At 45.8% G+C, this 14044-nt stretch overlaps 1 protein-coding gene across 2 annotated transcripts in view; it reads right to left on the reverse strand.

Moving 5' to 3' along the window:
• The window catches only part of LOC137305442 (circularly permutated Ras protein 1-like), a 114935-nt gene that overhangs the window by 57607 nt on the left and 43284 nt on the right, over positions 1–14044 (reverse strand). For both annotated transcript variants that reach the window (XM_067974263.1, XM_067974262.1), the window contains exons 10-11: positions 6280–6431; positions 2474–2555 (exon numbers count right to left, since the gene is read on the reverse strand). In XM_067974263.1, coding sequence (XP_067830364.1) covers positions 2474–2555; positions 6280–6431 — 234 coding nt within the window. The remainder of the gene's footprint in view (positions 1–2473; positions 2556–6279; positions 6432–14044) is intronic.

Consider the following 14044-nt stretch of genomic DNA (forward strand, 5'->3'; position numbering starts at 1 on the left):
CAAATCTAAAGAACACAAGAAGTCGGAGCAGGACCCGGCCACATAGCCCCTGGGCCCTCTCCGCCACCCACAGGGCATTGACCGATCCGAACTCAGCTTCATGTCCAATTTCCTGCCCGCTCCCCATAACCCCTAATTCCCTTTACTTCTGGGAAACTGTCTATTTCTGTTTTAAATTTATCTAATGATGTAGCTTCCACAGCTTCCTGGGGCAGCAAATTCCACAGACCGACCACCCTCTGAGTGAAGAAGTTTCTCCTCATCTCAGTTTTGAAAGAGCAGCCCCTTATTCTAAGATTATGCCCCCTAGTTCTAGTTTCACCCGTCTTTGGGAACATCCTTACCGCATCCACCCGATCAAGACCCTTCACAATCTTATATGTTTCAATAAGATCGCCTCTCATTCTTCTGAACTCCAATGAGTAGAGTCCCAATCTACTCAACCTCTCCTCATATGTCCGCCCCCTCATCCCCGGGATTAACCGAGTGAACCTTCTTTGTACTGCCTCGAGAGCAAGTATGTCTTTTCTTAAGTATGGAGACCAAAACTGTATGCAGTATTCCAGGTGCGGTCTCACCAATACCTGATATAACTGCAGCAATACCTCCTTGTTTTTATATTCTATCCCCCTAGCAATAAAAGCCAACATTCCGTTGGCTTTCTTGATCACCTGCTGCACCTGCATACCAACTTTTTGATTTTCTTGCACTAGGACCCCCAGATCCCTTTGTACTGCAGTACTTTCCAGTCTCTCGCCATTAAGAAAATAACTTGCTCTCTGATTTTTCCTGCCAAAGTGCATAACCTCACATTTTCCAATATTATATTGCATCTGCCAAATCTCCGCCCACTCACCCAGCCTGTCTATATCCCCTTGCAGGTTTTTTATGTCCTCCTCACTCTCTACTTTCCCTCCCATCTTTGTATCATCTGCAAATTTTGATATGTTGCACTCGGTCCCCTCCTCCAAATCGTTAATATAGATTGTAAAGAGTTGGGGACCCAGCACCGACCCCTGTGGAACACCACTGGTTACTGGTTGCCAGTCCGAAAATGAACCATTTATCCCAACTCTCTGCTTCCTGTTCGATAACCAATCCTCCACCCATGCCAGAATATTACCCCCAATCCCGTGATTTTTTATCTTAAGTAATAATCTTTTATGTGGCACCTTGTCGAATGCCTTCTGGAAGTCTAAATACACTATGTCCACTGGTTCCCCTTTATCCACCCTATACGTTATATCCTCGAAGAACTCAAGCAAATTTGTCAGACATGACTTCCCCTTCATAAAGCCATGCTGACTTTGTCCTATTAAATTATGCTTATCTATCTGTCCTTGCCATGGAGGGAGTGCAACCAAGGTTTACCAGACTGATTCCTGGGATGGCAGGACTGATGTATGAGGAGAGATTGGGTCGACTAGGCCTATATTCACTAGAGTTTAGAAGAATGAGAGGTGATCTCATTGAAACATAAAATTCTAACAGGACTAGACAGACTAGATGCAGGGAGGATGTTCCTGATGGCTGGGGAGTCCAGAACCAGGAGTCACAGTCTCAGGATACGGGGTATGCCATTTAGAAAAGAGATGAGGAGACATTTCTTCACTCAGAGGGTGGTGAACCTGTGGAATTCTCTACCACAGAAGGCAGTAGAGGCCAAGTCATTAGATGTATTCAAGAAGGAGATAGATATATTTCTTAATGCTAAAGGGATCAAAGGATATGGGGAAAAAGCGGGAACAGGGTACTGAGTTAGACGATCAGTCATGATCATTTTGAATGGCGGAGCAGGCCCGAAGGGCCAAGTGGCCTACTCTTGCTCCTATTTTCTATGCAAGAGAAATCTCCATCTTACCAATAGTGCAAACAAACCAAATTTGCATGGAGGGGAAAGGTGCACTGGAAGTAGAGAAATTCAAAAGACAGCATCGGACGGGGTAGGTTTGGGGAACAATTTGTCAACAATGAGAGGGATAACATCAGGGCTAGAGGTTTTGGAGTCCAGAGACCAGAAGATCCAATAGAGTTGGTGGTGATAAAATTTGTCGGTAACTGAAGATACTCCAGACTGATTAAGATGCCAGGTATAATGGGCAGATTTATTTTTATAAAATGAGACACAGAATGATGGGTATGACTGAACTAAGATGTGGTACCAGATCTGAGAGGGTGGGAATTGAGGAAGGGAACATCTTGTGCAACAAGAATAAAATCAGTTACTTCCCTGACACAAAGGTTGGACCAGGGAATGGTAACAAACAATTTGCAAAGACTATATCAACTGCCTGGCTTGTAAGAGCTGATAATATGATGGTGAGCACCCAACCCAATGTGCTATGCCGATACAGCATTAAAGTGCCAAATAAGGTAGGACAGATTTACAGAGTGATTTGTTGGAAGATCTGTCTTTGACAGACTACCTAAGACAGTGCACACTCAAAAATTTAATCAACCCATCCCAACTGACCTTGGAGCCTGGCTTCTGGGAGGCCATCGCGATGGATATTAGTGCTGCTGGACCCAATGCTGTAGCACCACACTCTTGCAACCTGCAGATACATGGGAAAGCATGAATAATGACACTCAAGTGGTACTTTAAACATCATTTCCCAATACTACAAAAAAAACATTTTTCTGTTCTCGTTAAAGTAACCATTGTTTGTTTTCTCCAATTCTCCCTTCCTCTCCAGAAGACACTAACTCTGGGGTGCAGTTTCACACGTGCCGACTCTTGCCGGGGTGCAGGTGGAAGATGGAGTGTGTCAAAAGCTACAAAGAGATCGAGGAGGACAAGGAGGGATACTGCACCATGGTCATGGTCGCAGAACATGTCATTTGTAACTGATTAGGGTCGTTTCAGTGATATGGTAAGGGCAGAGGCTCGATTGGAAAGATTCAAACATGGAATCATGGGCATGGATTTAGTTGGGAACAACACTTTCAAGGACTTGAGAGGAAAGAAAGAAAGATTGGAGCTAGGTCAGTAGTTTGCAAGAACAATAGGGTTGAAGGGTATTTTTTTTTTGAGCAGGGGATGATGGCAGTGGTTTTGAAAGAGAGGGGGACAGTACCCGAAGAGGGGGGACACTTTGATTATATCAGCTAGCATGGGGATCAAGAGGGAAGTTGGGTGGTCAGCAGTTTTTTTTTGTTTTTTTTTATTCGTTCACGGGATGTGGGCGTCGCTGGCGAGGCCAGCATTTATTGCCCATCCCTAATTGCCCTCGAGAAGGTGGTGGTGAGCTACCTTCTTGAACCGCTGCAGTCTGTCTGAAGGTTCTCCCACAGTGCTGTTAGGAAGGGAGTTCCAGGATTTTGACCCAGCGACGATGAAAGAATGGCGATATATTTCCAAGTCGGGATGGTGTGTGACTTGGAGGGGAACGTGCAGGTAGTGTTGTTCCCATGTGCCTGCTGCTCTTGTCCTTCTAGGTGGTGGAGGTCTTGGGTTTGGGAGGTGCTGTCGAAGAAGCCTTGGTGAGTTGCTGCAGTGCATCCTGTGGCTGGTACACACTGCAGCCACAGTGCGCTGGTGGTAAAGGGAGTGAATGTTTAGGGTGGTGGATGGGGTGCCAATCAAGTGGGCTGCTTTGTCCTGGATGGTGTCGAGCTTCTTGAGTGTTATTGGAGCTGCACTCATCCAGGCAAGTGGAGAGTATTCCATCACACTCCTGACTTGTGCCTTGTAGATGGTGGAAAGGCTTTGGGGAGTCAGGAGGTCAGTCAGTCACCACAGAATACCCAGCCTCTGACCTGCTCTTGTAGCCACAGTATTTATGTGGCTGGTGCAGTTAAGTTTCTGGTCAATGGTGACCCCCTGATGTTGATGGTGGGGGAATTCGGCGATGGTAATGCCGTTGAATATCAAGGGGAGGTGATTAGATTCTCTCTTGTTGAAGATGGTCATTGCCTGGCACTTGTCTGGCGTGAATGTTACTTGCCACTCATCAGCCCAGGCCTGGATGTTGTCCAGGTCTTGCTGCATGCAGGCACAGACTGATTAATCATCTAAGGGATTGTGAATGGAACTGAACACTGTGCAATCATAAGCGAACATCCCCATTTCTGACCTTATGATGGAGGGAAGGTCAATGATGAAGCAGCTGAAGATGGTTGGGTCTAGGACACTGCCCTGAGGAACTCCTGCACCAATGTCCTGGGGCTAAGATGATTGGCCTCCAACAACCACTACCACCTTCCTTTGTGCTAGGTATGACTCCAGCCACTGGAGAGTTTTCCCCGATTCCCATTCACTTCAATTTTACTAGGGCTCTTGGTGCCACACTCGGTCAAATGCTGCCTTGATGTCAAGGGCAGTCACTCTCACTTCACCTCTGGAAGTCAGCTCTTTTGTCCATATTTGGACCAAGACTGTAATGAGGTCTGGAGCAGAGTGGTCCTGGCAAAACCCAAACTGAGCATTGGTGAGCAGGTTATTGGTGAGTAAGTGCCACTTGATAGCACTGTCGATGACATCTTCCATCACTTTGCTGATGATTGAGTGATGGGGCGGGTAATTGGCCGGATTGGATTTGTCCTGCTTTTTGTGGATAGAACATACCTGGGCAATTTTCCACATTGTCAGGTAGATGCCAGTGTTGTAGCTATACTGGAGCACAAGTCTTCAGCACTACAGGCGGGATGTTGTCAGTGCCCATAGCCTTTGCTGTATCCAGTGCACTCAGCCGTTTCTTGATATCACGTGGAGTGAATCGAATTGGCTGAAGACTGGCTTCTGTGATGGTGGGGATATCGGGAGGAGGCAGAGATGGATCATCCACTCGGCCCTTCTGGCTGAAGATGTTGCAAACTCTTCAGCCTTGTCTTTTGCACTCACCTGCTGGACTCCGCCATCATTGAGGATGGGGATGTTTACAGAGCCTCCTCCTCCCGTTAGTTGTTTAATTGTCCACCACCATTCACGACTGGATGTGGCATGTATGAGGGAGATAGGAAGGAAACTAGAGAAATACATGGATTCAGGTCTAGGACAGAGGGAGCCTGGGAGCAAGAGGGAGCCTTGGGGGTCAGTTCATCTCATTAGATTACTATCTGTGAAACCAATCAAATTTTAAAAATAAACAAATATAAATTTGAGAGAATTCTGATCTAGTTTAACATTGCAATTTTGATGATGATTCCAATTTACATTCATCAATTTCCTTCACATCTTCGTTCTAAGTTTGAGCAGCATAACTTTGTAACTGCCTCCTTGATGATGTGTTGGCAGTGAAGGCAGATTTTCTGCTTATGTCTGTAGACCCAATTCCTGGGGCAAGTGTGGGTAGGGATAGAACATCTCTGGTGTAAACCACACCTGCCTCTCATCCTTCCTTTGATACTCTTTTTCCTCATCCAATACTCCGAATACCAGATGAATACCCAAAGGAAATCCCAATCTCAGGTGGTTGCTGCGAGTAACCAGTAGGCTAGGTAAAGGAGGGTGTCCAAAAAAAAACATGCAGAAAGGGCTCATCAAAACCAAACACGACAATGAAAGTGTAGCAAAACTACTTCAAAAAGTTGTAATAAATTAACTGCTAATGGAATGGTAATAATAGTGCAATGGGGGAAGGGGGGGGGGGGGTGGACAGAATTTCCACAGGGCTCCTCCCAATCCCCTGCCATAAATTTGGTGGAAGATTGGCAGAAACCCCAGAGAAACATCATGACAGTTTCTCTAGGAATTCCACCGATTTTCTGGTGAAGTTATGGCATGAGATCAGGAGAATTCCCATGGAAATTCCAGGCACTCATCTTTAAGAGTTGAACTCTCAAAGACCTGACTGTGGCTCACTCGAGCACCCATTTTATATCAATCGGCAATGCTATCACAGTGCACTCTTGGTGGAAATCTCGAATTCATTCATGACAGCTATCTAAATTAATTGATGAAATTCTCCCTTTTAGTTAGCCTCGCAACATTTAGCAAGATTCAGCCCTAAATCCTACTAATCCAGTTTCCTGTACACTCTGTCTATTGCGCACCTGTACAAAGGGTATTTCCCATTGGAATTTCTGTTCTACAGTCTGCGAAAGAAATAGATGTAGAGGGAGAAAGAAAGAGACAAAGGGAGAGAATGGTTAACATTTTCGTTTTAACCCTTCTTTAGAATTGGGTTCCACCTGAAGCATTAACTTGTCTTTTCCCTTTCAGATGTTCACTGACCTGAAGCGGATTACAGGCATTTTATGTTATTATTTCTAACATTTGTGGTTTTTCTTTTACTTCTACCAGAACACAGAGGTAATCCTTGAGAGAGAGTTACTCACAGGTGTATGTGACGATGCAGCGCATCCCTGCTCTCTAAAATACAATGTGGCAGGGTCTCCTGGAGACCATGTTTCTTCAGGTAATTCTGATCAATTAACTCAAAGTCTTGCAGAGTCCGAGGGGTAGTCAGTCCATCTCCATAGATTGTTACCTGTGGACCCAATCAAATTTTAAAAAAAAATAAAAATCTAGTTGTAATGTAGTTTAACATTGTAATTTTGCTGATGGTTAAATTTAAGTAAGGCATGGTTCAAAGGGATGTGAAACAAACTGACCAGTAAACTGGGCTGCGATGTAAATGTGAAGCTACAAACAGTGGGAAATATTCAAAGAAGTATTTAGTACAATACAAACCAATACCCCAAAAAGGCAATGGCCTAGAAATTTGGTACAGCCCCTGCGCCTGAACGGCGAGGCCCGAGGTGTCTCCGATATTGGGCCTCGGACCTCATTATAAAACGGAGCCAGCGAGGCGCAACAGTGGAGGAGGATCGGGGTCCAGGAATCATGGGAGTTATGGATTGGCAGAGAAGGCCTGGTGTAGGGAGGGGGATCCGGGAGCAGCGGTAAGCTTTCGTTAAATGTGGGGTTGGAAGAAGCATCCCTGCTCCCATGGCATTGGCGCAGGCTGCCTCAGGGCAAACCAGTCTTGCAGAGGGGGCCTCAAACAGGCGTTATGCCCCTTATTTGCATATTGAAAGGGTCGAACGCCTGCTTGAGGCGTGGGTAAAGGACGCCTACTTTTTTTCCTTTCCCAAGATGACAGACGGCACACTTCCGGACGTAGTATCAAGCCAAGAGAAAAGGCTGACATAAATGCAAGGAAAGGTGGAAATCTAACGGACTGCGAGAGCTATAAAAAGCAACAACAGGATACAAAGAAAGTCACAAGAGGTGCAAAAAGGGAATATGAAAATAAAATTTGCAAGGGATATCAAAGCTAACAGTAAGACCGCACTTGGAATACTGTGTACAGTTCTGGTCATATTATAAAAAGGATATAGAGGCACTGGAGAAGGTGAAAAAAGATTTACTAGGATTGGGGGTAATATTCTGGCATGGGTGGAGGATTGGTTATCTAACAGGAAGCAGAGAGTTGGGATAAATGGTACATTCTCAGACTGGCAACCAGTAGCCAGTGGTGTTCCTTAGGGGTCGGTGCTGGGTCCCCAACTCTTTACAATCTATATTAACAATTTGGAGGAGGGGACCGAGTGTAACATATCAAAGTTTGCAGATGATACAAAGATGGGAGCGAAAGTAGAGAGTGAGGAGGACATAAAAAACCTACAAGGGGATATAGACAGGCTGGGTGAGTGGGCGGAGATTTGGCAGATGCAATACAATATTGGAAAATGTGAGGTTATGCACTTTGGCAGGAAAAATCAGAGAACAAGTTATTATCTTAATGGCGAGAAACTGGAAAGTACTGCAGTACAAAGGGATCTGGGGGTCCTAGTGCAAGAAAATCAAAAAGTTAGTTTGCAGGTGCAGCAGGTGATCAAGAAGGCCAACGGAATGTTGGCTTTTATTGCTCGGGGGATAGAATATAAAAACAGGGAGGTATTGCTGTGGGAAGTGTGTCCAGCTGCAGCTATTGTTTGACCGCTTGACGGCTCTGGAGCTGCGGATGGACTCACTTTGGAGCATCCGCGATGCTGAGAAAGTCGTGGATAGCACGTTCAGTGAGTTGGTCACACCGCAGATAAAAATTACTGAGGGAGATAGTGAATGGGTGACCAACAGACAGAGGAAGAGTAGGAAGGCAGTGCAGGGGTCCCCTGCGGTCATCTCCCTCCAAAACAGGTATACCGTTTTGGATACTGTTGGCGGAGATGGCTCACCAGGGGAAGGTGGCAGTGGCCAGGTTCATGGCACCGTGGCTGGCTCTGCTGCACAGGAGGGCAGGAAAAAGAGTGGCAGAGCTATAGTGATAGGGGACTCGATTGTAAGGGGAATAGACAGGCGTTTCTGCGGACGCAACCGAGACTCCAGGATGGTATGTTGCCTCCCTGGTGCAAGGGTCAAGGATGTCTCGGAGCGGCTGCAGGACATTCTGGAGGGGGAGGGTGAACAGCCAGTTGTCGTGGTGCATATAGGCACCAACGATATAGGTAAAAAACAGGATGAGGTCCTACAAGCTGAATTTAGGGAGTTAGGAGTTAAACTAAAGAGTAGGACCTCAAAGGTAGTAATCTCAGGATTGCTACCAGTGCCACGGGCTAGTCAGAGTAGGAATGACAGGATAGCTAAGATGAATACGTGGCTTGAGAGATGGTGCAAGAGGGAGGGATTCAAATTCCTGGGCCATTGGAACCGGTTCTGGGGGAGGTGGGACCAGTACAAATTGGACGGTCTGCATCTGGGCAGGACTGGAACCAATGTCCTAGGGGGAGTGTTTGCTAGTGCTGTTGGGGAGGGTTTAAACTAATGTGGCAGGGGGATGGGAACCGATGCAGGAAGTCAGTGGGAAATAAAGTGGTGACAGAAACAAAAGGCAGTAAGGGAGAGTGTACAGAACATGACCGGACAGATGGTCTGAGAAAGCAGGGCAAAGACCAAGGGAAGACTAGATTAAACTGCATTTATTTCAATGCAAGAAGTCTGATGGGCAAGGCAGATGAACTCAGGGCATGGATGGGTACATGGGACTGGGATGTTATAGCTATTACTGAAACATGGCTAAGGGAGGGGCAGGACTGGCAGCTCAATGTTCCAGGGTACAGATGCTATAGGAAAGATAGAGCAGGAGGTAAGAGAGGAGGGGGAGTTGCGTTCTTGATTAGGGAGAACATCACGGCAGTAGTGAGAGGGGATATATCCGAGGGTTCGCCCACTGAGTCCATATGGGTAGAACTGAAAAATAAGAAGGGAGAGATCACTTTGATAGGATTGTACTACAGACCCCCAAATAGTCAACGGGAAATTGAGGAGCAAATATGTAAGGAGATTACAGACAGCTGCAAGAAAAATAGGGTGGTAATAGTAGGGGACTTTAACTTTCCCAACATTGACTGGGACAGCCATAGCATTAGGGGCTTGGATGGAGAGAAATTTGTTGAGTGTATTCAGGAGGAATTTCTCATTCAGTATGTGGATGGCCCGACTAGAGAGGGGGCAAAACTTGACCTCCTCTTGGGAAATAAGGAAGGGCAGGTGACAGAAGTGTTAGTGAGGGATCACTTTGGGACCAGTGATCATAATTCCATTAGTTTTAAGATAGCTATGGAGAAGGATAGGTCTGGCCCAAAAGTTAAAATTCTAAATTGGGGAAAGGCCAATTTTGATGGTATTAGACAGGAACTTTCAGAAGTTGATTGGGAGAGTCTGTTGGCAGGCAAAGGGACGTCTGGTAAGTGGGAGGCTTTCAAAAGTGTGTTAACCAGGGTTCAGGGTAAGCACATTCCTTATAAAGTGAAGGGCAAGGCTGGTAGAAGTAGGGAACCTTGGATGACTCGGGAGATTGAGGCACTAGTCAAAAATAAGAAGGAGGCATATGACATGCATAGGCAGCTGGGATCAAGTGGATCCCTTGAAGAGTATAGAGATTGCCGGAGTAGAGTTAAGAGAGAAATCAGGAGGGCAAAAAGGGGATATGAGATTGCTTTGGCAGATCAGGCAAAGGTGAATCCAAAGAGCTTCTACAAATACATAAAGGGCAAAAGGGTAACTAGGGAGAGAGTAGGGCCTCTTAAGGATCAACAAGGTCATCTATGTGCGGAACCACAAGAGATGGGTGAGATCCTGAATGAATATTTCACATCGGTATTTACGGTTGAGAAAGGCATGGATGTTAGGGAACTTGGGGAAATAAATAGTGATGTCTTGAGGAGTGTACATATTACAGAGAGGGAGGTGCTGGAAGTCTTAACGCGCATCAAGGTAGATAAATCTCCAGGACCTGATGAAATGTATCCCAGGACGTTATGGGAGGTTAGGGAGGAAATTGCGGGTCCCCTAGCAGAGATATTTGAATCATCCACCGCTACAGGTGAGGTGCCTGAAGATTGGAGGGTAGCAAATGTTGTGCCTTTGTTTAAGAAGGGCGGCAGGGAAAAGCCTGGGAACTACAGACCAGTGAGCCTGACATCTGTAGTGGGTAAGTTGTTAGAGGGTATTCTGAGGGACAGAATCTACAGGCATTTGGAGAGGCAGGGACTAATTAGGAACAGTCAGCATGGTTTTGTGAGAGGAAAATCATGTCTCACGAATTTGATTGAGTTTTTTGAAGGGGTAACCAAGAAGATAGATGAGGGCTGTGCAGTAGACGTGGTCTACATGGACTTCAGCAAAGCATTTGACAAGGTACCGCATGGTAGGTTGTTACATAAGGTTAAATCTCATGGGATCCAAGGTGAGGTAGCCAATTGGATACAAAATTGGCTTGACGACAGAAGACAGAGGGTGGTTGTCGAGGGTTGTTTTTCAAACTGGATGCCTGTGTCCAGCGGTGTGCCTCAGGGATCGGTGCTGGGTCCGCTGTTATTTGTTATTTATATTAATGATTTGGATGAGAATTTAGGAGGCATGGTTAGTAAGTTTGCAGATGACACCAAGATTGGTGGCATTGTGGACAGTGAAGAAGGTTATCTAGGATTGCAACGGGATCTTGATAAATTGGGCCAGTGGGCCGATGAATGGCAGATGGAGTTTAATTTAGATAAATGTGAGGTGATGCATTTTGGTAGATCGAATCGGGCCAGGACCTACTCCGTTAATGGTAGGGCGTTGGGGAGAGTTATAGAACAAAGAGATCTAGGAGTACAGATTCATAGCTCCTTGAAAGTGGAGTCACAGGTGGATAGGGTGGTGAAGAAGGCATTCAGCATGCTTGGTTTCATTGGTCAGAACATTGAATGCAGGAGTTGGGATGTCTTGTTGAAGTTGTACAGGGCATTGGTGAGGCCACACTTGGAGTACTGTGTACAGTTCTGGTCACCCTATTATAGAAAGGATATTATTAAACTAGAAAGAGTGCAGAAAAGATTTACTAGGATGCTACCGGGACTTGATGGTTTGACTTACAGGGAGAGGTTAGACAGACTGGGACTTTATTCCCTGGAGAGTAGGAGGTTAAGGGGTGATCTTATAGAAGTCTATAAAATAATGAGGGGCATAGATAAGGTCGATAGTCAAAATCTTTTCCCAAAGGTAGGGGAGTCTATAACGAGGGGGCACAGATTTAAGGTGAGAGGGGAGAGATACAAAAGGATCCAGAGGGGCAATTTTTTCACTCAAAGGGTGGTGAGTGTCTGGAACGAGCTGCCAGAGGCAGTAGTAGAGGCGGGTACAATTTTGTCTTTTAAAAAGCATTTGGACAGTTACATGGGGAAGATGGGTATCGAGGGATATGGGCCAAGTGCAGGCAATTGGGACTAGCTTAGTGGTATAAACTGGGCGACATGGACATGTTGGGCCGAAGGGCCTGTTTCCATGTTGTAACTTCTATGATTCTATGATTCTATGATTCTATGTATTGGTGAGACCGCACCTGGAATACTGCATACAGTTTTGGTCTCCATACTTAAGAAAAGACATACTTGCTCTCGAGGCAGTACAAAGAAGGTTCACTCGGTTAATCCCGGGGATGAGGGGGTGGACATATGAGGAGAGGTTGAGTAGATTGGGACTCTACTCATTGGAGTTCAGAAGAATGAGAGGCGATCTTATTGAAACATATAAGATTGTGAAGGGGCTTGAGCGGGTGGATGCGGTAAGGATGTTCCCAAGGATGGGTGAAACTAGAACTAGGGGGCATAATCTTAGAATAAGGGGCTGCTCTTTCAAAACTGAGATGAGGAGAAACTTCTTCACTCAGAGGGTAGTAGGTCTGTGGAATTTGCTGCCCCAGGAAGCTGTGGAAGCTACATCATTAAATAAATTTAAAAACAGAAATAGACAGTTTCCTAGAAGTAAAGGGAATTAGGGGTTACGGGGAGCGGGCAGGAAATTGGACATGAATTTAAATTTGAGGTTAGGATCAGATCAGCCATGATCTTATTGAATGGCGGAGCAAGCTCGAGGGGCCGATTGGCCTACTCCTGCTCCTATTTCTTATGTTCTTATAAGTATAACCCCTCAGTTCTGCTATCAGGAAAGACTGAACAGGCTGGGGCTCTTTTCTCATCGGTACTCAATTTGTCAAAGGGGTTCGTGTATAGGAGTTAGGCTCCGAATTTACATATTTTAGGGGGCCAATGTTTGTTTTAGGCATCTGCCATTTGTAATTTGGAGACAGCCCATCCCACTGCTAAATTGGTATGGTTTGTGCTCATTTTTGCCTGAAAAACAGGTGCAATGTGTACTAACTTCTATCCCAGAGTGACTGAGCATTTGAACAAGTATCAGCTGATCAAAGCGAGTCAGCATGGATTTGTGAAGAGCAAGTCATGTCTGACTAATTTAGTTGAATTAATTTTTTTTTGGGGTCACTAGTGTCGTGGATAGGGGAATGTCTATGGATGTTGTCGATATGGACTTCCAGAAGGCATTTGATAAAGTTCAGCACAAGAGGTTATTAGCAAATATGAGTGTGCAAGAAATTGGAGGAAACCTTGTGCCATGGGTCGGTAATTGGTTGGGAGGTAGGAGACGGAGTAGGATTAAATGGAAAGTTCTCTGATTGGCTGGATGGAACAAGTGGTGTTCCCCAGGGATCTGTACTGGAGCCTCAGCTTTTGACCATATATATTAATGACTTGCATGAAGGAAGAGTGTGTTGTATATCTATGTTTGCACATGACACTAATGAGGGAGGCACAGTAAGCTGGGAGCAGGAAGTTATGAAGGCACATAGACAGACTAGGTGAGTGGGCAAAACTGTTGCAGATGGAGTGCAATTGGGGGGTGGGAGAGTGCGAGGTCATCCACTTTGGATCTGAGAAAGACAAAATCGGAACATATTAGAATCATAGAAAGGTCACAGTACAGAAGGCCGCCATTCGGTCCATCGAGTCCGCACCGGCTTCTACGCAACAGCAATCCAGCTAGTCCCACTCACTAGTCCTGCAAATTTTTTCCTTATCCAGTTCCCTTTTGAAGGCCATGATTGAATCTGCCTCAACCACTCCACCTGGCAGTGCATTCCAGATCCTAACCACGCGCTGTGTAAAAGAGTTTTTCCTCATCTCACCTTTGGTTCTTTTGCCAATCACCTTAAATCTATGCCCTCTGGTCCTTGACCCTTCCACCAATGGGAACAGTTTTTCTCTAGCTACTCTATCTAGATCATTCATGATTTTGAATATCTCTATCAAATCTCCTTGCAACATGGCAGAGTCCAGCACATGAGTGCAAAAGACAAGGCCGAAGCGTTTGCAATCATCTTCAGCCAGAAGTGCCGAGTGGATGATCCATCTCGGCCTCCTCCCGATATCCCCACCATCACAGAAGCCAGTCTTCAGCCAATTCGATTCACTCCACGTATGGGTCCCTGACAACATCCCAGCTGTAGTGCTGAAGACTTGTGCTCCAGAACTAGCTGCGCCTCCAGCCAAACTGTTCCAGTACAGCAACAACACTGGCATCTACCCGATAATGTGGACAATTGCCCAGGTATGTCCTGTTCACAAAAAGCAGGACAAATCCAATCCGGCCAATTACCGCCCCATCAGTCTACTCTCGATCATCAGCAAAGTGATGGAAGGTGTCATCGACAGTGCTATCAAGCGGCACTTACTCACCAATAACCTGCTCACCAATGCTCAGTTTATGTTTCGCCAGGAGCACTCGGCTCCAGACCTCATTACAGCCTTGGTCCAAACA

Source organism: Heptranchias perlo, chromosome 40, assembly GCF_035084215.1.
Source record: "Heptranchias perlo isolate sHepPer1 chromosome 40, sHepPer1.hap1, whole genome shotgun sequence".
NCBI classification, from domain to species: Eukaryota; Metazoa; Chordata; class Chondrichthyes; order Hexanchiformes; family Hexanchidae; genus Heptranchias; species Heptranchias perlo.